At 34.5% G+C, this 23116-nt stretch overlaps 2 protein-coding genes across 4 annotated transcripts; both read left to right on the top strand.

Annotated features, from left to right (window-relative positions):
• Window positions 1-553: 553 nt before the first annotated feature.
• On the top strand, window positions 554-17504 carry LOC110637682 (uncharacterized). The gene is made up of 7 exons (XM_021787928.2): window positions 554-968; window positions 1578-1977; window positions 2130-2286; window positions 2545-2589; window positions 15706-15871; window positions 16081-16451; window positions 16818-17504. The coding sequence occupies exons 1-7, from the start codon at window positions 720-722 to the stop codon at window positions 17134-17136; spliced, it is 1707 nt and encodes a 568-aa protein (XP_021643620.2). The 5' UTR covers window positions 554-719; the 3' UTR covers window positions 17137-17504.
• Window positions 17505-18726: 1222 nt separating this feature from the next.
• Window positions 18727-22857, top strand: LOC110637684 (uncharacterized). Of its 3 annotated transcripts, none has more exons than XM_021787934.2 (5): window positions 18813-19027; window positions 19688-20098; window positions 20911-21024; window positions 21168-21811; window positions 22275-22857. In XM_021787934.2, exons 2-5 carry the CDS (start codon window positions 19823-19825, stop codon window positions 22342-22344), a joined length of 1104 nt encoding a protein of 367 aa, XP_021643626.2. In that variant the 5' UTR covers window positions 18813-19027; window positions 19688-19822; the 3' UTR covers window positions 22345-22857. The 3 variants fall into 3 exon arrangements, with proteins under 3 accessions (XP_057995483.1, XP_021643626.2, XP_057995484.1); XM_058139501.1 differs by having other exon boundaries at window positions 18814-19027; window positions 20299-21024; XM_058139500.1 differs by lacking the exon at window positions 20911-21024 and having other exon boundaries at window positions 18727-19027.
• The last annotated feature ends 259 nt before the right edge of the window (window positions 22858-23116 follow it).

Raw genomic sequence — 23116 nt, 5'->3', positions numbered from 1 at the left:
TCATAAAATTATTTTTTTTTAAATGAGTTAATTGTGAAAATTTTATTAACTTAAAAAAGTAAAATTTCTTTAAATAAAAAAGCATATATAATGTTTTTTAAAAAAATCTAAAAGGTGAATTGTATAGAGCAAATTTTGTTAGAAAATTATAGGAAGAAGTTTAGGTTTATTAAATATTATTTATTAAATTTTTTAAAAAATTATATGTATTTTTTTACATAAGAAGTTTTATTTGTTTCATTAAATTAATAAAATTTTCATAATTAAAAAAATATTTTATAAAAATCTCATAAATTTACATAAAAGTATCTTATTTTTTATCATAAAATAATATATTTTATAATAAACGATTAGTTTTTTTTTTAAGATTCTAAAAAATATCAGAGCATTAAAAATAATATTTTTTATAAAATAAAATTTTTTTTATTAAGTTTAGAAGATAAATCTATATGCTATGTGGGAGGACACCGGCTGGATTGATATTAAAAAAAAAAAAAATTAATTGAAAGGTCTGTCATTATTTGGATTTTTCATTAAAAAAAAAAAAGATCGAGTATCGCTCGCTGCCTGGCGTCTAGTATATAATTTGAAAGTTGGAACGAACAAAACCCTGTTATTGTTCTCGCGCTAGCCGAGAGCAAAAGCTACTGCACAAATACCAAACACCGATACCAACCGTTACAGTTTCAGACGGAGAGAGAGAAGGGGGGTAGCAAATTATGACCGCGCCTCCTCCGATTCTCAAAAAGCCAAAAATAGAACAAAACAACGACGGCGACGGCGACCACCAGCTAGTAGCAAAACCGAAATCGATGACCGAAGAAGAGAACGAAGGAGGAGGAGAAGAAGAAGAAGGGGAGGAAGGTACCAGTATAGAAGAGCAAGAGGAAGCTTTGGTTGCTCTGGTCGACCACCGCACCCGTGAAGTTGAACATCTCAAGAGACGTATCGCCTATTATAATTCGCAGGTTGTTTTTACGCTTGTCATAAATAGTTTCGTCATTTTCCGGATTCTGCAATTACATTTGGGGTTTTTGCCATTGCTGCTATTATTAGATTGCTATATTTTATGTTGCGGAGTGAATAATTAACTTTATTTCAACATCTCAATAATTGTCATTGATACTATCGAAGTCAAGCAAAAGCAATCCTTAAGTTTTCTTTTCTTTTCTTTAAAAGAAAAATTAAGATTCAGCTTTCAAGAGTAGATTTTGATATTGCAGGGGCAACCTTCTTTCACGTTCAAATGGAAACTGCTCTTACTTTTCTATCTAGTGATGTTGTATGATGCTAGAATGTGTGTTTTTTAACTAATCTGGATTATGTCGAAGTAAGGACAGTTTTAGATCAAATAAAAAGATTTTGAAATGAACTGTCACTTTGCTTGCTTAAGAACGGGCTCAAACTAGGCTGAGGACGATTCAAAACCTAATCTAATGGAAAATGTTATTGATATGCTTCACTTCTGTCATAATCTATGTTGTGATAGATTTTGATGTTTAATGAAATTAACACGGTGAATTCCACATGATTTTATTGGAATTCTTGGCTAATTTTTCATATGGAAAACTTTGCAGCTCCAGGGAGCAGAGAAGAGATTGCATGAAACAGAAGCTCGATTGGCTCGCTTACGAGGGCAAAGCAATGCAATATCATCTAAAGCTTCTCTGGGAAATGGGACTAAAAGTGCAAAGATGGAGTATAGATCAACCAGCCCTATCCATGCCATTGAAAGTGCTTCTAGGAGCCAACCTCAATCCAGAAATGAAGGCCTGTTTCCTGCTGCAAATCCAAGTACTTCCCAATCTATAAAATTGGCAGGATCCAGTGCAAAAGTGTTTGTTCGTTCTGGTTCACAATCACTTCCTTCCACCCCCACTGATACTCTTCCAAAATTAAAAGCAGAAAAATCTTACATAAGTTCTCTGGATGAAGAAGTTGTTGAAATTCAGGATAGGGGAACAAAAAGGAAGCTTGGTAATACTTATGGCATCAAGTTTTATTTTATGAGTTTGTGTGTGTTGTGCATATGAAATTGCATTTGGCATCACTTGATACACTGTTACTTGCTTTCAAAGCGTGAAAGCAGTTGTTTTCAAGATTCATTGAAATTTTCTATATATTTGCAGAACAGAAAGAACACAAGGAGTTGATTCCATTGATACGCAGTGGCTCTTCTCCATGCACAATCCACTGCCATACAAGCAATCTCATCTCTAGTCAGCATAAGAGAAAGTTGAGAAGTCTTGTTTTCTGTCCAGTAAATGATCAGCTTTTTGTGACCAGGTGATTTACTATTTGACCAGTGTAATCAGTGAGAGAGAAACAGATAATGTAAATTATATGGAAGAAGATGCTTAGGCACTTGTAGTCTATGGAGAAATTAAGCACAGATGTTGCATTTTTTCTTGTTGCCTAATGTTTTTTCAGCTCATAATATTCTTTATGTAAATGTGAAAATAACTTTTATGGTATTCATTTATCTTTCTTGTTCCCATATAATCTACATGATCTGACTTTTGTGATGTTTTGGAATATATACAGTGCTTTGGATGGAGTGGTCAACTTATGGCAAGTTCAATCTCGAGGGTAAGATTAAAATTTTATTGCACTTTTTCACTGTTATTGACCTGTCAAGTTTCTCTGAAGTATACATATAGGTTACGGCCTTAAGGATAAACAGATATGGGCATGATACTTTGGTACTTTAAAGTTTAAACATGGTAGAGAAATTTATAAAATTTTGGACAATAGGATAGCCCAGCGAGTGAACATGTGTTCCTATCTCATATCTGAGCCTAGGTAACACGGACTTTATGTACTTTTCCCTGTATTAGCTGATGTAGACAGAGAGATGTGCAAAGTTGTGAAAAAATGTGCTTGTGATGCAGTTTGCTTACTGTATTATTGTGTACATTTGATAGAGAAACATGCACTTGATGGACTCAGAATATTACGGAAGTGAGTATGCAAATGAGAAAAGTTATGTTCTGTGGCATATCTGATTCTTTCCTAAAAGGAGCATGGGCATTTAGTGATATTTAACTGAACATCCTTGGAAAACAGCTAGGGATGCTTTTAGGTGCTTGTTCTTCATTCAATGAAAAAGGTTGTTAGCTCTTTCTTTCTTGTGCCTAATGAGAATGTATGTACTAATTCCTGGATAGTTTTAGGTAGTAGAGTTCATTGTGAGACGTAAGAACTATCACTGGAGTCAGTGTTTGGTTTTAATTGTTTTGGCTGCGATTTATGATCTGATGGTGCTTGAATTGATGAGCATTTTTTTGTCGGGTGCCATTTTATCAATTTATTCTTCATGTGTGAACATTTCTGGTAAGGAGCCCATGGCACAATGTTTATTTATGTCCAACCAAACCAGGCTTATTTATCAATTTCAGCACTGAAAACCTCACCTTTTAGCTGAGGCACACATGAAATAGTGACTAAATTGCAGAATCTTTTGGAATAATTTTATACCCTCAATGCAAGAGTTTGCAAAAAAAAAAAATGTTAAATGTTAGAGAAAAAGATGCACATGTATGTACCTAGACAAAAAAGGGACTCCACTACTTCCATCCCACCACCCAAACACAAACACACTCTCCTTTGTTTCCTCTCTCCTCTCTTTCTTTTTTGTTCTCCTAATTCCTAGGAGAGCTTTGTAATGGCCATTTTAGCAAGCCTAAATGTTATGATCTCTCACCTAGGATCGAGTTACGAGTCTATTAATAGTAAAATCTTATTCAAAAATTGAACCTTTTGCTTTACCTTGACCTATTGTTGCTGAAAACATGAGCTTGTTAAAAGGAAACTCTAACCTTAGATTTGTTGGAGAAAAAAGAGTCTAGATCTTAATTTAGTTGAAAATAATTCTACTTGATATTTTATTCACAATCTAATCTCCTCATAAAGAGATTATTACATGATTTCATATGGAATTTTTTTACTTTTGGAAACCAACAAGTAAGGCCATAATATAAGATAATGATAATCAGAGTAATATCTTAATTGGAATATTTATTTCTGCTAATAATTAGTTGTTACTGCTGCTGAATCTACCTTTGATGCTAATTTATTTGTTGCCGTTCTTATCACCATTGACTGGAATTTCTCGTGGATCAGTCTTGCCCACAAATGCAACGATAACATCACTCTCCTTCCTAGAGAAAGAGCTTGTCCTCAAGCTCAACAGTAGGATAAGACTATTAATCACCCATAGACCCTTTGCCTCGTTGCTTCCTCTGAATCATCCATCTCCAACCGAAAGAACTTCTCACGTTGATGCTCGGAGGAATATGGTTTATCACATTTATAGCAAAGCCCCTCTACTCTTTGCTCAGCCATCTCTGGACAGTTCAATCTTTTAAGAAATGGAGTTGAAGCACTTTCTAAACTGAAATTTTGTATGGCCTGGTTGGCAGTAGCCTTGATTACAGGCATAATTGATGAAGTAGGTGTTGTTTTTGTATTGGACTATGAATTTGTCCAATTTTCTTCCAGCTGCTGTTTTCTTTTAAAGGCTCTTGCCAGGTTCATAGTTGCGACCAAGTTTGGGGGATTTTGCATCTTTACATCAATTTGGATTGAATTTGTCAAACCTGCAGTAAATAAATCAACTTGTTGATCTGCTCGAACTGTTATTGCACGAGCTAGAAGGCTTTGAAACTGACGTTGGTACTCTTCCATTGTCCTGTCTGCTTTAGATTAGCCAATTCGCCTAAAGGATTGCTACTGAGTGGAGGTCCCTGAAGGAGCGGAAGCATGAAAATTATTAGATTAGAGCATTGAATTCAAAAATTTTCTTCTAGGGTCTCATGCATCATGCAAGATTCAATTTTTACCTATTGATTTCAATGTTCAATTGCATATTAAAACTCTTTTAATATGTATTTGGATCTATGTTTGCTATTTAAGATTTTAGAATTAACAGATTAATTCATTAGAACCCTAGATTAATTCAAGAATATGTGCACTAACCTTTTGATGCACTGTTGATGTGTTTGGTACCTTTGGGAAGTACCTAGGACATCAGATGTTGTTCCTTTAGCTTGTCCACACCAAGATCACCAATGGCAGCCCCTTGAACAGCTTCTCAAGCCTTTCCAATCAATTAGAAATTGAGATTTTGCCTTTTAGAGAGGTTGTAAATGTACATTGGACACTAGAAACGATTTCTAGCAATTTTAATTCAAGAGAATGTTGGCAATTCTCTTTGAATTGATGAGAGAGGAAGAGCGATGAGAGGTGGCGGTACCTTTTGATAAAAAATCAGAATGCATGTTTTGTTCTTTCATCATTTCCTTTTATAGCTAAGTCACCACTTAAAACACTTGCAACATGTCATTTTCTGATTGCATCATATTTTAATTTGACCCAATCACATTATGCCAAGTATCAAAGCTAGATTTAATATTGACTTTGATCATCTTATATAATTGGAAGACAAATGGCAAGCTTATGTGTAGTGCCATGTGTCACCATCTCATGGTGCCACATGTCACCCTGTGAAATGACCAAATTACCCTTGTGTCTTAATTTTGAGTTCTCAACCTAAAATAATTATTTCTCTTCTTCTAATCAATTTATATCAAATATAAATTAATTAATTAATTTCTCATAATTAAATTCATATTTAAATACTTTAAATATAAATTTAACTTATACTATACATCCAATAACCTATATTTGGTTTCAAGCCATGCTAGGGATTTTGCAATCTCATTGCAAACCAACCTATTTAATTAATCAATTAAACTCTTTAATTAATCAATTAAATCACGTTTAACTTGGTGATTACTTGTGTACGTGTGTGACTCACTAGGCTTATCACTAATTGGCAATGAGATATGATATCAACTCTTAATATCATCAGAATTCTTTCTTACCATAAATGATTTCTCTAAATCATTTTAGGCAGCTCATAGACTATGGTTAACACCTAGCATGGCATGCCATAGCCACCCAATCAGTAATAAGGTTTGCCTTAAATGAACCTATAATCATATGTTACCATGCACTAGAATCTCTCTGTTACAAAATCCCAATTCGAGCTGGAGTCATGGTTTATGTCAATCTCCATTTGCTATGAATATTATGTTCTCTTTTTAATTTCAATTCTTGATTAAAAAGATTTTTTTTATCATAAACTCTTTTCTGATTAAATTTATCTGTCGTGGCCAGAAACTTGAAACATTAAGAATAATTAAATGAACATAGGATTTTATCCCTATTTACTTAGGGTAAAAGATTCCATCTTGATCAACACCTACCTCCATATATAACTAGTAGGAGCCAACACATGTCCATATACCCATACACAGTACAAGTATGAAAGCAGTATCAAACTCAAACCACCTATATACAAGATAACTGTGCTATCTCAGGTTTAAAGATTATATGCACTGATATGATTTATGATAATACATTGACAAGAGTAAACTCCATGTACTTGTCATAAGTGTCACTGGTTCAGACTACTTATCATGTATAAGTGCCCATCATGTTTGTTATATGGCATGTGACTCACCATTCTATCTTATTTACATATCATATAAACAACTTGGGAACAAACATGATTATAATATTTCTGGATAAGTCATGTCCTTATTATGAAGTATCCTCGATTGTGAACCAATTTATGATACTTTGTACTAGAAATACTGTCACTCATATTCTTAACAACTTAAGAATAGAATTTCTAACAAAATATCAATGAACATTTTCTATTACACATAAATATATTATATAAGCGGAAAAGTGAAAATGTCTTTTTATTAATAAAACATGTGCAAGATACATACTAAATGATATGCTCTAGGGCATACTACTAACAATCTCTCACTAGCACTAGAGCCATTCATTACAATATCTTAGACCCATCTTCTCAAGATGTCGGTCTAAAATGAGCTTGTGACATAGGCTTAATGAATGGATCAGCTGGATTTTTAGCTGATGCTATTTTCTGCATGGCTAAATCGCCTCGCCCAACTATCTCTCTGATAATGTGGTAGCGCCTTTCTATGTATTTGGATTTCTAGTGAGACCGGGGTTCCTTAGCCTGTACGACTGCTCCATTGTTGTCACAGTGAAGTGGAACTGCTGACTCAATGGAAGGAACTACTGCAAGTTCTGTCACGAACTTCTTTATCCAAACAGCTTCCTTTGCAGCATCTGATGCAGCAATATACTCAGCTTCTGTAGTGGAATCTGCAGTCGTACTCTGTTTGGAACTCTTCCAACTGACTACACTTCCATTACAAATGAACACAAACCCAAAGGTAGACTTTCTATCATCGATATCTAATTGGAAATCAGAATCAGTATAACCATCCAATTGCAAGTTACCACCTCCATATATCAAGAATAAATCCTTAGTTCTTCTCAAGTACTTAAGGATATTCTTGACAGCTATCCAGTGTTCCAAACCTGGATTGGATTGAAACTTGCTAGTCAAACTAACAGCATATGCGATATCCGGCCTAGTACACAACATTGCATACATCAAATTTCCAATAGCCAAAGCATATGGAATCCTGACCATTTTATCTCTTTCTTCAGGTGTTTTTGGAGACATCTCTTTAGAAAGGTGGATACCATGTCTCACTGGTAACAATCCTCTCTTGGAATCAAGCATGTTAAACCACTTTAACAGCTTTTCCAAGTATAGACTTTGGGATAAACCAATTATTCATTTCGCTCTATCTCTATAGATGCGAATGCCAAGAATATAGGTTGCCTCCCCTAAGTCTTTCATGAAGAATGTATTTGACAACTATACCTTTACAGTTGTCAACATACCTGTGTCATTACCCATCAACAAAATGTCATCCACAAATAAGACAAAGAATGTGATAGCACTTTCACTAACCTTCTTATATACACATGGCTCATCCTCATTTTTTATAAAACCAAATGACTTAATGGCTTCATCAAAAAGGATGTTTCAACTCTTCGAAACTTGTTTCAACCCATAAATGGATCGCTTTAGCTTGCATACCTTGGAACCATCTTGGGATTCAAAACCCCTAGGCTGTTCTATGAAAATGTTTTCTTTAATGTATCCATTGAGAAAAGCTGTTTTGACATCCATCTGCTAAATCTCATAATCATAGTATGCAGCTATTGCTAATAGAATCCTAATTGATTTAAGCATGGCAACAGGCGAGAAAATCTCCTCATAGTCGATTCCTTGCCTTTGACGAAACCCTTTCGCTACTAGCCTTTCTTTATAGGTCTCTACCTTTCCATCAGAACCAATTTTCTTCTTGAAAAACCATTTGTTCCCTATAGGTTCAATACCTTCAGGTGGTGTCAACAAGATCCCAAACTTGATTCTTATACATGGAATCAATCTCGGATTTCATTGCATCAATTTATTTTGAAGAGTCTATATCTGATAGAGTTTCTTCATAGGTAAGTGGATCATTTCCATGATCTACTTCTTCATGAGTAAACAACTCTTATTCATCTTTATGAAGGAAACCATATCTCACTGGTGGGTGAGATATCCTGGTTGATCTGCAAGGAATTATTGTAGATGTTTCATTAATAGGTGTAGGTTGACTAGATGGATCTATATCCATCTGGTCCGTTGGTTGTCAGAATTCTTCAATTCTAACTCTATTTGCCTTCTTTTGCCTCCTTCTTGAACAAACTGTTGTTCAAGAAATGTGGTATCTTTACTTACCACAACCTTTTGTGATGTAGGCAAATAAAAATAATATCCAAAACTCTCTTTTGGATATCCAACAAATCGACCATTTTCTGATCTGGTTTTCAATTTATCAGTGTTCAGCTTTTTCATATAAGCTGGAAACCCCAAATCTTAACATGCTTAAGACTTGGTTTTCTTCCATGCCATATCTCATAAGGTGTGGAAGATACTGATTTTGATGGAATCCTATTCAGAACATGCAAAGCTGATTCTAATGCAAATCCCTAAAAGAAGATTGGCAAATCAGTATAGCCCATCATACTACGTACCATATCCAATAGGGTACGATTTCACCTTTCAGATACACTATTCAGCTGTGGTGTTCCTGGAGGAGTAAGTTGGGAAACAATGCCATGCTCTTTCAAGTATTCATCAAATTCAGTACTCAAGTATTTACCTCTACGATCTGATCGAAGAACTTTAATACTTTTTCCTGTTTGATTTTCTACTTCAGATTTAAATTCTTTGAACTTTTCAAATGATTCATGTTTGTACTTTATCAAATACAAATGCCCAAACCTTGATTTGTCATCAGTAAAGGTAATAAAATAATGAAAACCGCCTCTAGCCATTTCTCTAAATGGGCTACATACATCACTATGTATTAACTCCAAAATATTTTCAGCTCTTAGTCCTTGTCCAAAAAAAGGCGATCTAGTTATTTTGTCTTGAAGGCAGGATTCACAAGTTGGAGTAGGTTCAGAACCCAATGAGGATAGAATCCCCATTTTCTCCAATTTTGCAATCTATCTTCTGCAACATGACCTAACCTTAAGTGCCAAATATATTTTGAAGTTGAGTTGATTTTCATCATGGCATTGCATTCATTTAGATCACTTGCATTCAATTTGTGTTTGTTAGTATTATCCAAATAATAAAGACCATCATGCATATAACCCGAGCCAACATATTTATTTCCAAAATAAATATTGTAAATATCATCTGTGAACTGAAATTCATAGCCATTTCTAGTCAAACTAAATATAGAAATGATGTTCTTAAAAGCATCAGGCACTATATAAAATATTATTCAAACACAAAACATGTCCAGACATATAAAAAGATTTAGATCCTATGGCTAAAGCTTCAATAGTTGAGTCATCGCCAATCCGGAGTCTAACATCTCGAGAACGCAAGCTGCTACTGTTTGCTAGTTCCTGCATATCATAAATAATGTGAGAACTGGCATCAGTATCTAAAACCCAAGCTGTAGATGAACTATGAGTATCACCAGAATCTAAATAACAAGATATGGACATACCTTCCGAAGGTGTATCCTTCTTGTCCTTCAGAGAAGCAAGATACTCTGGGCAGTTCCTTTTCCAGTGCCCATCTTTCTGGCAGTGGAAACACTTTCCTTTGCCTCCATCAGCTTTAGTCTTACTTTTCTGTTTAGCTATCTTCTTGGAAGGACCAGGAATTTGAGGTTTCTTTTTTTTATTACCCTTCTTCTTGTTGGACTTTCCAGCAAAAGAAGATGCAATCAAAACTACCTCTTTTCCTTTATTTTCTGACATTTTTTTGGGTAATAATCAGCATGTTAAGTAAACCAGCCAAGGTGCATTCCTGCTTAGTCATATGAAAATTTGTCAAAAAATTTCCAAATGACTCAGGAAGGGACTGAATGATCAAATCCGTCTGCAGTTGGAATCTATGTTAAAGTCAAGATGTTCCAGCTGCTCAATCAGCCGAATCATCTTGTGGACATGATCCCCAACATTCTGTCCCTTAGACATCCTCATGCGAAATAGCTGCCTAGATATCTCATACCTAGCACTCCTGCTGTGCTCACCATATATCTCTTGTAGGTGAAGGAGGATCTCACTCGCACTCTGCATGTTCTCATGCTGCTTCTGTAACTCATTACTGATTGAAGCAAGCATGTAACACTTGGCTCTCATATTATGCTCATTCCATTTGTCCAAAGTTTCATGTTCCTCTTGAGTGGCCTCTGGAGATAAGGGACCAGGAACATTTGAGTCTAGAATATATCCTATATGTTCAAGGTTCAGGATAAATTTAAAATTTTTTAGCCAATCAGAGAGATTAGGTCCTGTCAACCTATTGTGATCAAGTATGCTCGCAAGGATATTAAATGGTGGTGGTTGTGGTGTGCTCATTATTATCAGAAAATTAACTGCAGAAAATAACCAGATTAATTAGTAAATGTATCATGTATTTAACCAAAATGATTATGGTCTTTTAATCAAATTGATCCTCCCATTAACTTAGCGAATCCTACACTTCCAAAGTAGAAAACGAAAATCTTAGTTGGATGGATTTCTAGTGGGTGATTGAATTCTTATAATCTTATTGATCATTTTCAGGCACATCCATTATTGGAATTACAATAAACTATAAGTGAGCAACTCCTTGCATCATATTTCAAGTGAGGTTCAATCCTTTTACCTAGCCTCTAATGCTCAAAATTTCAGGCACATCCATTATTGACTTATCTTGCATTAGTTAAGTTGATCTCATTGAGCCAGTAAACATGCAAATAATTTTAATGTCCTTAGGCACATCCATTATTGGCCACCAAACCATTTACATATTTACAACATCTCATGCTTAACAATTATTCTTAAGAAAATCTCTTAAATTAATTGCATCATATATGAGTATTTAAAATTTCTTAAAATAATTGCCTCAATGGAGGGCCCATGTTATAATTACTTTAATTATATCATTTCCAACTTAATCATTTGTTTGGAAGATTTTGTGGTCGGCTTAATTACTATTATGGTCTCACTTTGCACATTATCCATTTAGCATGCATATATCATATACTTGCATACATTCCCATCATCTTATGCATTCATGGATAAACATATAAATGTGGTATGATCATGGACTTTCTAAGGGATTCAATTTTGAGCCACTAAGAATTGAATCAGGGCATTCGTAAGTGCATTTCATTCATTCATATTACAAGAGTTGCTGAAGGAGTACATAATTAACACTTGATCTTGAATTCCTCCCACTGGTCCCACCAATGCTCTTGACCTCCTTGATCTTCTTGCAATCCAATTACATAGTAATCCTTGGCATACCAAGGCGAATTTACAAGAACCAAATATTAAATTGATTTACAACCCAAAAATATTACAACCTTTATAATACATGTCACCAAAATAAATTAAAATAAATTAATTAATTTACAACCCAAAGAAACATAAAAGAAATAAATCTAATCACATTGGTCTTTTGTTGTCCATGATCATCCGTCATGCATATCACTATTTAACAATTAAATAAAACATACATACTTAAATTAAATTGAATATCTCATATTCAACTTAAAAATCCAGATTTGAATATGATTCAAACAAATTTAAAAATTCAGATTTGAATCACATTCAAACAAATTTAAAAATTTAGATTTGAATCAAAATTTAATTGTGTGATTAAAACTCCTAATTAAATATTTTAATTAGTCATGGGCCTAATTATGGGCCTTGAAAACAAGCCCACACTCAATCAAATCTTGCGCACCATGAAGTGCCATTGATGCCGCCACCTATGGTGGTTCCATCATATGTGCCGCCACACATGAGCATCCAACCAGGCTTGATTTAATCAACTCTTAATCAAATCACACAAATAAATCATATATTAAACAATCTAAATGGCAAATATAGTGGCTTTGATATCAATTGAAGGAGCGGAAGCATGAAAATTATTAGATTAGAATATTGAATTCAAAAATTTTCTTATAGGGTCTCATGCATCATGCAAAATTTAATTTTTACTATTGATTTCAAGGTTCAATTGCATATTAAAACTCTTTTAATATGTATTTGGATCTATATTTGTCGTTTAAGATTTTAGAATTAACAGATTAATTCATTAGAACCCTAGATTAATTCAAGAACATTTGCACTAACCTTTTGATGCACTGTTGATGTGTTTGGTACCTTTGAGAAGCACCTAGGACACCAGATGTTGTCCCTTTAGCTTGTCCACACCAAGATCACCAATGGCAGCCCCTTGAACAACTTTTCAAGCCTTTCCAATCAATTAGAAATTAAGGTTTTGCCTTTTAGAGAGGTTGCAAATGTATATTGGACACTAAAAACGATTTCTAGCAATTTTAATTCAAGAGAATGTTGGCAATTCTCTTTGAATTGATGAGAGAAGAAGAAGAAGAGAGGAAGAGGGATTAGAGGTGGCGGCACCTTTTTCATAAAAAATCAAAAAGCATGTTTTGTTCTTTCATCCTTTTCCTTTTATAGCTAGGTCACCACTTAAAACTCTTGCCACATATCATTTTCTGATTGCATCATATTTTAATTTGACCCAATCACATTATGTCAAGTGTCAAAGCTAGATTTTATTTTGACTTTGATCATCTTAAATAATTGGAAGACAAATGGCAAGCTTATGTGTAGTGCCATGTGTCATCATCTCATGGTGCCACATGTCATCCGGTGAAATGGCCAAATTATCCTTGTGTCTTAATTTTGAGTTCTCAACCCAAAATAATTATTTCTCTTCTTCTAATCAATTTATATCAAATATAAATTAATTAATTAATCTCTATTAATTAATTTCTCATAATTAAATTCATATTTAAACACTTTAAATATAAATTTAACTTATTCTATACATCCAATAACCTATATTTGGTTTCAAGCCATGCTAGAGACTTTGCAATCTAATTGCAAACCAAACCTATTTAATTAATCAATTAAACTCTTTAATTAATCAATTAAACTCTTTAATTAATTAATTAAATCACATTTAACTTGGTGATTACTTGTGTATGTATGTGACTCACTAGGCTCATCACTAATTGGCAATGAGATATGATATCAACTCTTAATATCATCAGAACTCTTTCTTACTATAATTGATTTATCTAAATCATTTTGGGCAGCTCATAGACTATGGTTAACACCTAGCATAGCATGTCATAGCCACCCAATTAGTGATAAGGTTTACCTTAAATGAACCTATAATCATATGTTACCATGCACTAGAATCTCTCTGTTACAAAACCCCAATTCGAGCTGGAGTCATAGTTTATGTCAAACTCCATTTGCTATGAATATTATATTCTCTTTTTAATTCCAATTCTTGATTAAAAAGATTTTTCTCATAAGAAACTCTTTTCTGATTAAATCTATCTGTCCTGGCCAGGAACTTGAAACATCAAGAATAATTAAATGAACATAGGATTTTATCCTTATTTACTTAGGGTAACAGATTCCATCTCGATCAATACCTACCTCCATATATAATTAGTAGGAGCCAACATATGTCCATATACCCATGCACAGTACAAGTATGAAAGCAGTATCAAACTCAAACCACCTATATACAAGATAACTGTGCTATCTCAGATCTAAAGATTATATGCACTGATATGATTTATGACAATACATTGACAAGATTAAACTCCATGTGCTTGTCATAAGTGTCACTGGTTCGGCCTACTTATCATGTATAAGTGCCTATCATGTTTGTTATATGGCATGAGACTCACCATTCCATCTTATTTACATCTCATATAAATAATTTGGGAACAAACATGATTACAATCTTTCTGGATAAGTAATGTCCTTATTGTGAAATATCCTCGATTGTGAACCAATTTATGATACTTTGTATTAGAAATACTGTCACTCATATTTTTAACAACTTAAGAATAGAATTTCTAACAAAATATCAATGGACCTTTTTTATTACACATAAATATATTATGTAAACGGAAAAGTAAAAGTCTTTTTATTAATAAAACATGTACAAGATACATACTAAATGATATGCTCTAGGGCATACTACTAACAAATCTCAAATTGCAATATTCCTTGAATGCGTTCCACGATAATCAAGGTTATTCTTGTTCTGTTCTGTAGAACCAGAGTTGCGCCTCTCTTGTTATATGGAATGTTGTGAGATTCAACTTATCTATTTCTAGTGTCTATTGATTTTAAAAAAAAATTATTCACATTGGTGTAACCAAATCAACGGATCTTTGGATCCATCAAACGTTGGAAAATCCAACTTTGTATATCTTGGTACTACCCTTGCCCCGAGTCTCGATTTTGTTTTTCTATCAATTTTATTGTTGTTGCCTGTATAGTTGTTATTGCTGCTTGAGCCGCCCTTTGTTTCCATGCCTTGGCTCTTGTAAGTTGCCTAAATGAACTCTTATAATTGACGGGGCAAGTTTTGCAATTGGGATTCCAGTTTTGACTCTGATGGCTTCTTCCGATCTTTCATCCTTGATTTAACCTGTGCAACTCGTGCTTCAGTCAATGCTTGTGCTTCTTGGAATAGTGCCCTCAATTCTTCTCCCATATCTGTATCATCCATGATAGTCGGTTTTGATATCAAGTTGTTACAATCTCTCGTGCAAGATTGAGTCATGGGCCTATTAATAATGAAATCTGATTCAAAAGTTGAACCTTTTGCTTTACCTCAATTCTTTTCTCGACTTATTGTTGCTGAAAATGTGAGCTCGTTAAAAGATAGCTCTAACCTTAAACTCGTTAGAAAAGGAAGAGTCCATATCTCAATTTAGTTGAAAATAATTATGCGTGATATTTTATTCATAATCTAATCTCCTTATAAATAGATTATTACATGATTTTATATGGAATTTTCTACTATTAGAAATCAACATTTAAGGCCATAATTTAAGATAATGACAATCTGAGTAATATCTTAATTGGAATATTTATTTTTGCTAATAATTAATTGTTGCTGCTACTGAATCCACCTTTGATGCTAATTTATTTGTTGTCATTTTTATTACCATTGACTGGAATTTCTCGTGGATCACATCTGGCATAAGTCTTGCGCACAAATGCATTCATAACATTAAAGCAAACGCTTAATAGCATCTGCATATTATTTTTCATTTTCTACAAGTATTTAGCATTTTCTGCATTCATTGAACTCTTTTGATATGTAATTTTCTAGTTCTATGACGTGAAGATTCTCATTTATCATTTTTGTTCTTGTTCGTTTTCCTTGAATTGCAGATCAGGTGCCTCTCTTCTTAGTTCTACTGATTGTATGTCTCCAAAGCATAGGCGGTGGCCAGAAGATATAGCTTGGCACCCACTGGGGAACAGCCTATTTTGTACTTACAGTGCTGATGGAGGGGATTCTCAGATATTAATCCTTAATTTGAATAAAACACAAGCAGTATGGATCTCTGTTAAAGTTTACTTTCTGAATAAATATGCTAGTTCCATTTATAGTTATCTGCCTAAATTATTGCACTTCTTGTATTGTGGTGGAGTTGGCATATACTGAAAACATGCAGTTACAAGTATTTGAGCATCCCACATCCTTCTTAAGCTTAAATGTTCATTTACATAAAATGGACTCTTTCTATGAATTTGCTTTGGCAGAGGGCCCGTGTAACTTACTTAGATGATAAGCCTCATGTCAAGGGCATCATTAACAGCATAATATTCATGCCCTGGAAAAGTGCCTGTTTTGCCACTGGTGGCAGTGATCATGCTGTTATACTTTGGAATGAGAAAGATACTGAGAATTTATGGAAGCCAAAGCCATTGCACAGGAATCTGCATTCTTCAGCTGTCATGGGAGTTGCTGGGTTGCAGCAAAAGCATATTGTTCTGTCTGCTGGTGCAGACAAGAGAATTATAGGGTTTAATGTTCAAGTAGGGAGAGCAGACTTCAAGCATCAACTAGATAATAAATGTATGAGTGTTCTGCCTAATCCATGCGATTTCAATCTATTCATGGTTCAGACAGGGTAAGATATTTTTGTTTGATCCATGTTATCTCTTTACTCATTTGGTGATATAATGCTCAGTTTTGTTTGTTCTTCCACAAATCTACTTAATTAGCTAGGTTTATTGTTGTATTCAGTGTTCACATGCTTGCTATTCTTCCATCTGGTTTCCTGAAAGCTGAAACACCATGGGAGTTCTATACTTATATACATGTGCAGTTTTGAGATAGTAAAAAATGGAAGTTATATTTGGTGTCTATGTACACTGAAACATGCAGGATTTACATGATTTGTGTGTGTCCTCCCAAGTGAATGCTTTTCTCTGTTACTGTCTTCTATTATCTGTATGCTGCTTGAAAGTTATAATCACAGGTGTGTAATATGCAGGACTCCTGAGAAGCAGCTGAGATTGTTTGATATTAGACTTAGGCAGACAGAGCTTCACTCTTTTGGGTTTAAACAAGAAAGCAGTGACTCTCAGTCAGCTTTGATCAATCAGGCTTGGTCTCCTGATGGTTTGTACCTGACATCTGGTTCAGTAGATCCTATGATCCACATCTTTGATATAAGGTACAATTCTCACAAGCCATCCCAATCTGTGAGAGCTCATCAGAAACGGGTTTTTAAAGCAGTCTGGCATTACTCTCACCCACTTCTGATATCTATATCTTCTGATCTGCACATCGGGTTGCACAAGATTGCATAATACTTCTGTTAGCATTTTGGGACCCTAGGGCAATTTCTTGTATTGCTCATTTTGCACTTTTGAGTCTCCTTGTTTTGATTTGTGAGGTGAAAGGTCTAAAAGATTATTGGTTTAAGAATGGATTATCAGAAAAAAATGATTGGGTTGACACCACAAATTTTGCGGATGTATGAAAAAGATACAGAAATTTTTGGAGAACTTGTTGCAAAAAAGATGGATGTTAGCTGTGGTCCTTGATTTATGTTATATGGGTTGCCATTTTTGATCTGAAAAAACACAGAACACCAGCAGTTGAAACATGGTTTATTATAGCATCCAATGTTTTGTATTTGTTGTTTTGGAGAAAATATAATCTCGAGTTGATTCAATGTGTTCTGCGCGTGGTGGCATTCTAATTGATATTGTATTATTTATTTTAATTCAATGAAGCTTGTTATTCTCTTGGTTCTAAATTTTGGTAAATCACAATTCTGATATTAAACTGGCAAACTTACCAAATAGAAGTAAGCTAGCATAAAATATAAGTGGTTGGCTTTTCCCACATCGCTCCGCAAAACTCTGCAGTAGAATATTCAGGATAAACATACGGTATTGGCTCTAAAGAAGAAAAATTATATGTCCATAGTGACAAGTTACTTCAACATTCTAGTCCATTGTCCACTAGCAAGATACAGGTATTTTAAACGATGCTGCTAAATATCAAATGTATAGGGCATCATACTTCTGGCTCACAGCCTCTCAGCGATCATTTTCTTTAGCAAACCAATACCCATACTTGTTTTCTTTTCTCTACTCTACAGAGTTCATTTGTTATCAACCATCTTGCCGCCATCTCATTAAACAATTCAACTTCTGCATGTTTATCCCCTCTACAGAGAACCAGTTCATGATGCTTCATTCTCATAAGAGCAGAGAAATATTAAGGAAATTCTACAATAGAATGCGAGGGGAGCTAAGGCGTAATCAATATTATGAAAATAGGAATATTTAATTGATGAATTTTAATTTAGAAATATTGAAATTGTTTTAGTTTTTTTAATAAATCTTAAAAAAAAAAACAATGTTTGGATTTGTCTTTGCCTCATATTATATTTTAATTTTTAAATTTTAAAAAATTAATTATTTAATTTTTAAGTTTTAAACTATATTACACTTTAATTCATGAGTTTTAAAAATTAATTATTAATCCTTAAATTTACACTATATCATATTTTAATTCTTATAATTTTAATATATAAAATAATTTTATCCTAATAAAATTATTATAAACATTAAAAATTATTTATATATTAAAATTAAAATTAAATAAATTAAATAATTAATTTTTTAAAATTTAAAAATTAAAGTATAATAAAAAATAATATAAGAACTTGATTGTAAAGTCCTTTTTAATTTAAAACAATTCATTAAACTATTAGCCCAAAAAAATTTCCAAAGTTATACCAAACTTAAATTATAATAAAAATATCGTTAAACTTAAAAATATAAGTGAAGCCCAATATCCTATAATTCCCTTTCAAATTTATCCAGCATTCAAGTTTCCTTTTCCTTCCGCAAAAATAAAATAAAATAAAATAAAGATTACGCTCTTACCGATTGCGTCGCCACGTTCCCCTCGCGCCTAAACTGTTACTCCAGACTCCACAGTCACGAACTTGAAAGCTTGGCCTCTTTAAGGTAATTCAGTTTGCATATTTTTTTTCCTCAGGGGTATAGTATCTTGCGCTAGGATTTGACGAGCCCTGTTCTCTTCCTTCTCTACAAATTGAATTGTTGGTTGATATATTTTCCGAAAAATTTTGATGCTCTTAGTTGTGTCATTTGGTGAATTGCTTGTCCAACTCGATTGATTGTCGGCTTTAGTTGAATCTGGTGGAAATGGGTTTTACAGGTGAATCTTTTATGTTAGGGCTGACCGCTGTTTGTATTAGGCAGATAATATTTTCTTTTATTAATTTTCTTTTTTTTTCTTTAATTTTTCGGGATGATTAATTCAAAGGGTAGCGTTCTTTTTTACTCTTTTTGAGCGTTCTTTATGACATTTCATATATTGGAACTAAAATCTTTGAAAATTTAACGTCAACCAAATGCTCATTGGAAATTGGAAGGAGAACCAGGCACTGATATGTGCTCATTCGCTAGTCATTTGCTATATAGGTCTGGAACACAAGGATGCTTGTGTAGAGTTCCGTCTCTTTTTTACCTCCGCTTCAATGTATTAGGGTAAAGTAATGTTTCTATCAGGATAGCCAACTGCTTTGCAACACGAGTTTTTTTCCAACCCTCTTGTTTTGTGTATTTGTGCAACGGATTGAGAAGGCAACCTTCTCCCCAACAATTTTCATGTTCTTTTTTCTGTAATAATAACCATGTTGAGTGGCCATGGTGTTCCATGATTCTATTTATTTCTTCCTTGTCAAAATTATTCTCAATCTTTTCTAGTTGTTATTTTGATTTGATCTCTTGTCCCCTATATTTGGAACAATTATTGTGTTCAGATCACCTGAGTGATTCCTGGTTTTCAGAATATTTTCTGTTTTGTCCATGGCAGGGGAAGAGATGGAGAGTTCAAAAGGAAATGACAGGCTGCAAGTCCCCTAAACGCCAAAGAAAAAGATAGAGAAGAAGAATAAAGACATTCATTCCCTTTCTTCGGAACCTGCCTCTGCCTCTTCTCCTGCTGCCCATGCACGTAATGAATACACTAGAAAAAGAAAAGGATATGGACAACCTTTCTGGTTTTATATTTTTGAGTAATGGAAAAACAAAGCCAGAGTGCTACATGTACCGTGTTTTTGGGCTTCCTGAGGGAAAAAAGGAAGTTGTGGAGAAGATCAAACCAGGTATGAAGTTATTTCTTTTTGACTTTGAGCTGAAGCTTCTCTATGGACCATACGAAGCAGCCTCTGTTGGAAAATTGAACTTGGAACCTGCTGCTTTTGGTGGAAAGTTTCCTGCACAGGTATTATTTTTAGTTCACAACTAAACCCATGAGGCTCAGTCTTTTAAGGTCTAAGCCTAAGAAAATAAGCCATAACTGTGTTTCTAATGGTTTCTTAAGTTCCATTATTAATGATTGGAATAGTGCTGGAGGCATCAGGCATATACAGTACAGTCGTTCACTTGTGCAGTTCAATTTCTATCTTAATTTTTTTCCCACAGGCAACTCTCTTTAGAAATAGAAGCATTAAGCCTAGCCATGGGCTCATAAAAGATGCAAAGCTTTCTATGACCATAAAATACATTGTTAAAGAGAAGAGTATTTGCAAAGAAAGACCCATATGGCCATGTGTAGTACTATGCCATTGCCAACGTGAGACCTTAGCATCTGGGGTGAAATATCCTTTTGGGACTTTGTTCCTGGACTTCCTGGGATCATTGGGTTGGGAAACTGGTATGTTGTTATTTGTATGGTTATGAACTTAAAAGTATCGTGTACAAGTTCTTATTGTGAGGATAATAGCTGGAATGGCTTAACATTTCTTGGATGTTGTTATATTCCTAGTAATGCTGCTCAAAGGTCATTGCAATTTTATATTTTTGATTTTTGATTTTTGATTAATCTTGTTTGAAATGTAAATGTTGATTCAAATATTTCATTATCCATCTAATTGAGTTGGTGGAATGAATATAGTTCTTTCCTGCTTGATGTTTCTTTTCTTTTCTTTGTTTTTCTCAACTAGGCTGGAGCACATTATCTTTTCCAATATGTTGAATGTATCTTTAGCTTTTTTTTTTCTTTTAAAACCATTTTCCTTTTGTCCCTTTGCTCAGGTGAGCTTCAGAATTTGCAAAGATTGTTTTCCATTGCCTGAGAGGTCCTTTAAACATGCTATCCAAGATAACTATCAGAAAGGAAAATTTAAACAAGAACTAAATGACCAGCAAGTAAGTTGCATTATCAAGCATGATGACATAAGTTGCATTATCAAGGATGATGACATGTAATTGAATTTCATCATTATTGGTTTCATAATCTTCTGTTATATATTTGTGATAATTATGATCTAATAGCAGTTGATGTGGTTCAGGTAAAGAGTCTCTTGTCATTGTTTCGTCCGCTTTTGCCTGCATTAGCTCTTGTTCCTCCTACATTGCCTTGTGTATCCATGTCATTGCCAGCCATAGAGAATCAGTTTCTGCCCCAAGCAACTGTGCCTTCACGAGAGGATTCATATGTAGCTGGGATACAACTTAGTCGTAACCAATCATTGTTGACTCCTCAACATGCTCTACATGAGGTACAAGGCCCACAACATGCTTATTATGGATCCTCAACGCATAAGCATCCATCAGTGAAGCTACAAGATATGCAAGCTCCTAGAATGCGTCATTTGGAGGATCCTTATTTTGCTAGGATGCAGCACAATCATGACCCACAAGTGTTGGCAACTCAATATATTGAGCAGAGGGTCTTACCATCTCAACCTGCTTCACATGGAGCCATGGTAAACATGGGTTATGCCCATCAAGCTATGGAACCACAAACTCTACCAATTCGAAATGCCCTGTACAATTCCACAGATGCTTCATATGGGGCTTTGCAACCTGCTTCATATGAAAACATTGGTTATGTCCATCAAGCCATGAAACCACAAACTCTACCTGTTCCAACTGCCCCATGCCATTCCACAGATGCTCAACGGGCACACTTTCTTGGGTACCCATACCACAGGTACTTTGTCCCTCATTAAACAGGGGAGCCTGATTAGTTACCTTGTAGCCAACCAGTTTAAGGATAATATCAAATCAGTTCTGACATGATGGATTGTAGATATGTTTTTGTTTGATAATAGTAGTCACATGGGCTTCTACTGGTTTGCAAGTGGATTTCTGGGAAATGCTAATCAGTTGGTATCTTAGTAATAGTAGTTTATAATCTGCATTATGAGGAGTAAAAATATATATTGATAGTAGCTTGGGCTATGGGAATTGTGAGATGTTACGTGGTTGTTGCATTATAGATAGGATAGCCTTCGTTATCTAGGAAAATCTATAGGAGGGAATCTTTTGAATGTTTAATCATTTGCTAAGTTTTTAGAATATTAGCATGTGATGTAGATTGTTCTCTCTCTCTCTCTCTCTCTCTCTCTCTCTCTCTCACAAATTTATCACTATCTTCTTGTGATGTAATACAGATATGGGCCTGGCGAGGAGATGTTTCCGAATGTTCAACACCTTGGCTCAGCAAATGAGCATTATCAGTAACAATCACAGAAGCAAGAAATTGCTCTGCATCGGGAAAATGTTCAGAACTACAATTACTTGCCTGCAACCACAAAACTGCACAAACATCAATAATTGGATGGCACTAAAGCATCAACCGCTGGATGGGCGGTTGGGAATATTCTTGTTCCTCCATATTCCTATGTTGAGGTCACTTCAACACATTGTCAGGCAATTTGAGTTGAGAAAAGGCCATAATTTTGCAGGAATATTATCATACGATTTGGCCAGTTACATTTGCATTGCATAGTTTCATTAATTTCCCATAGTAAAATTAAGAACTCCCAACAACCTTTAATGAGAATCTAAACGTTCACTGGCTTATTCTGATCATTGTAATTTTCCATATTCATGATAATACCTAGAAGCTCTCAATTAATACCGAGTGGAAGCTGGTGGATTACATGTCATTTTAGTGGTAAAATCCAACTGTAATCCAATATTTGTTATATGACTCTCTCTTTCAATGATGTTGGTCATTTTTGGTTGATGAAACTGAAAGTCTATAGTGGAATAATGGACCTTGACTTAGTGGAGACCCACTGAGCTTGACCCTAGGATTAGATGGACGACTACGGCCCCTTTAGGACTCGACTTCAAAACGGTGTCAAGATTCCCATGGTCTTCTTCACACTGGTTAGCCCAAAAAAGAAGTGTGATTTCCAATTGATACGAGTATTAACTTCTACTTCAGCACAATCGATGTGAACTCCCTCCACCAACCTCTAGTGGTTGACTTGCTGACCTTACTCTG

Source organism: Hevea brasiliensis, chromosome 17 (genome assembly GCF_030052815.1).
Source record: "Hevea brasiliensis isolate MT/VB/25A 57/8 chromosome 17, ASM3005281v1, whole genome shotgun sequence".
In the NCBI taxonomy this organism is placed as follows: domain Eukaryota; kingdom Viridiplantae; phylum Streptophyta; class Magnoliopsida; order Malpighiales; family Euphorbiaceae; genus Hevea; species Hevea brasiliensis.
The sequence above is the reverse complement of the archived record's forward strand: the minus strand, read 5'-3'. Positions and strand labels throughout refer to the sequence as shown.

Coding starts and splice junctions, on each gene's coding strand:
- LOC110637682 (XM_021787928.2), top strand. CDS start 720: ATGACCGCGCCTCCTCCGATTCTCAAAAAGCCAAAAATAGAACAAAAC. Junction 969..1,577: donor TCGCCTATTATAATTCGCAG/GTTGTTTTTACG, acceptor AAAACTTTGCAG/CTCCAGGGAGCAGAGAAGAG. Junction 16,452..16,817: donor CTATTCATGGTTCAGACAGG/GTAAGATATTTT, acceptor TGTAATATGCAG/GACTCCTGAGAAGCAGCTGA.
- LOC110637684 (XM_021787934.2), top strand. CDS start 19,823: ATGCACGTAATGAATACACTAGAAAAAGAAAAGGATATGGACAACCTT. Junction 20,099..20,910: donor GTGGAAAGTTTCCTGCACAG/GTATTATTTTTA, acceptor CCCTTTGCTCAG/GTGAGCTTCAGAATTTGCAA. Junction 21,025..21,167: donor AAGAACTAAATGACCAGCAA/GTAAGTTGCATT, acceptor GATGTGGTTCAG/GTAAAGAGTCTCTTGTCATT.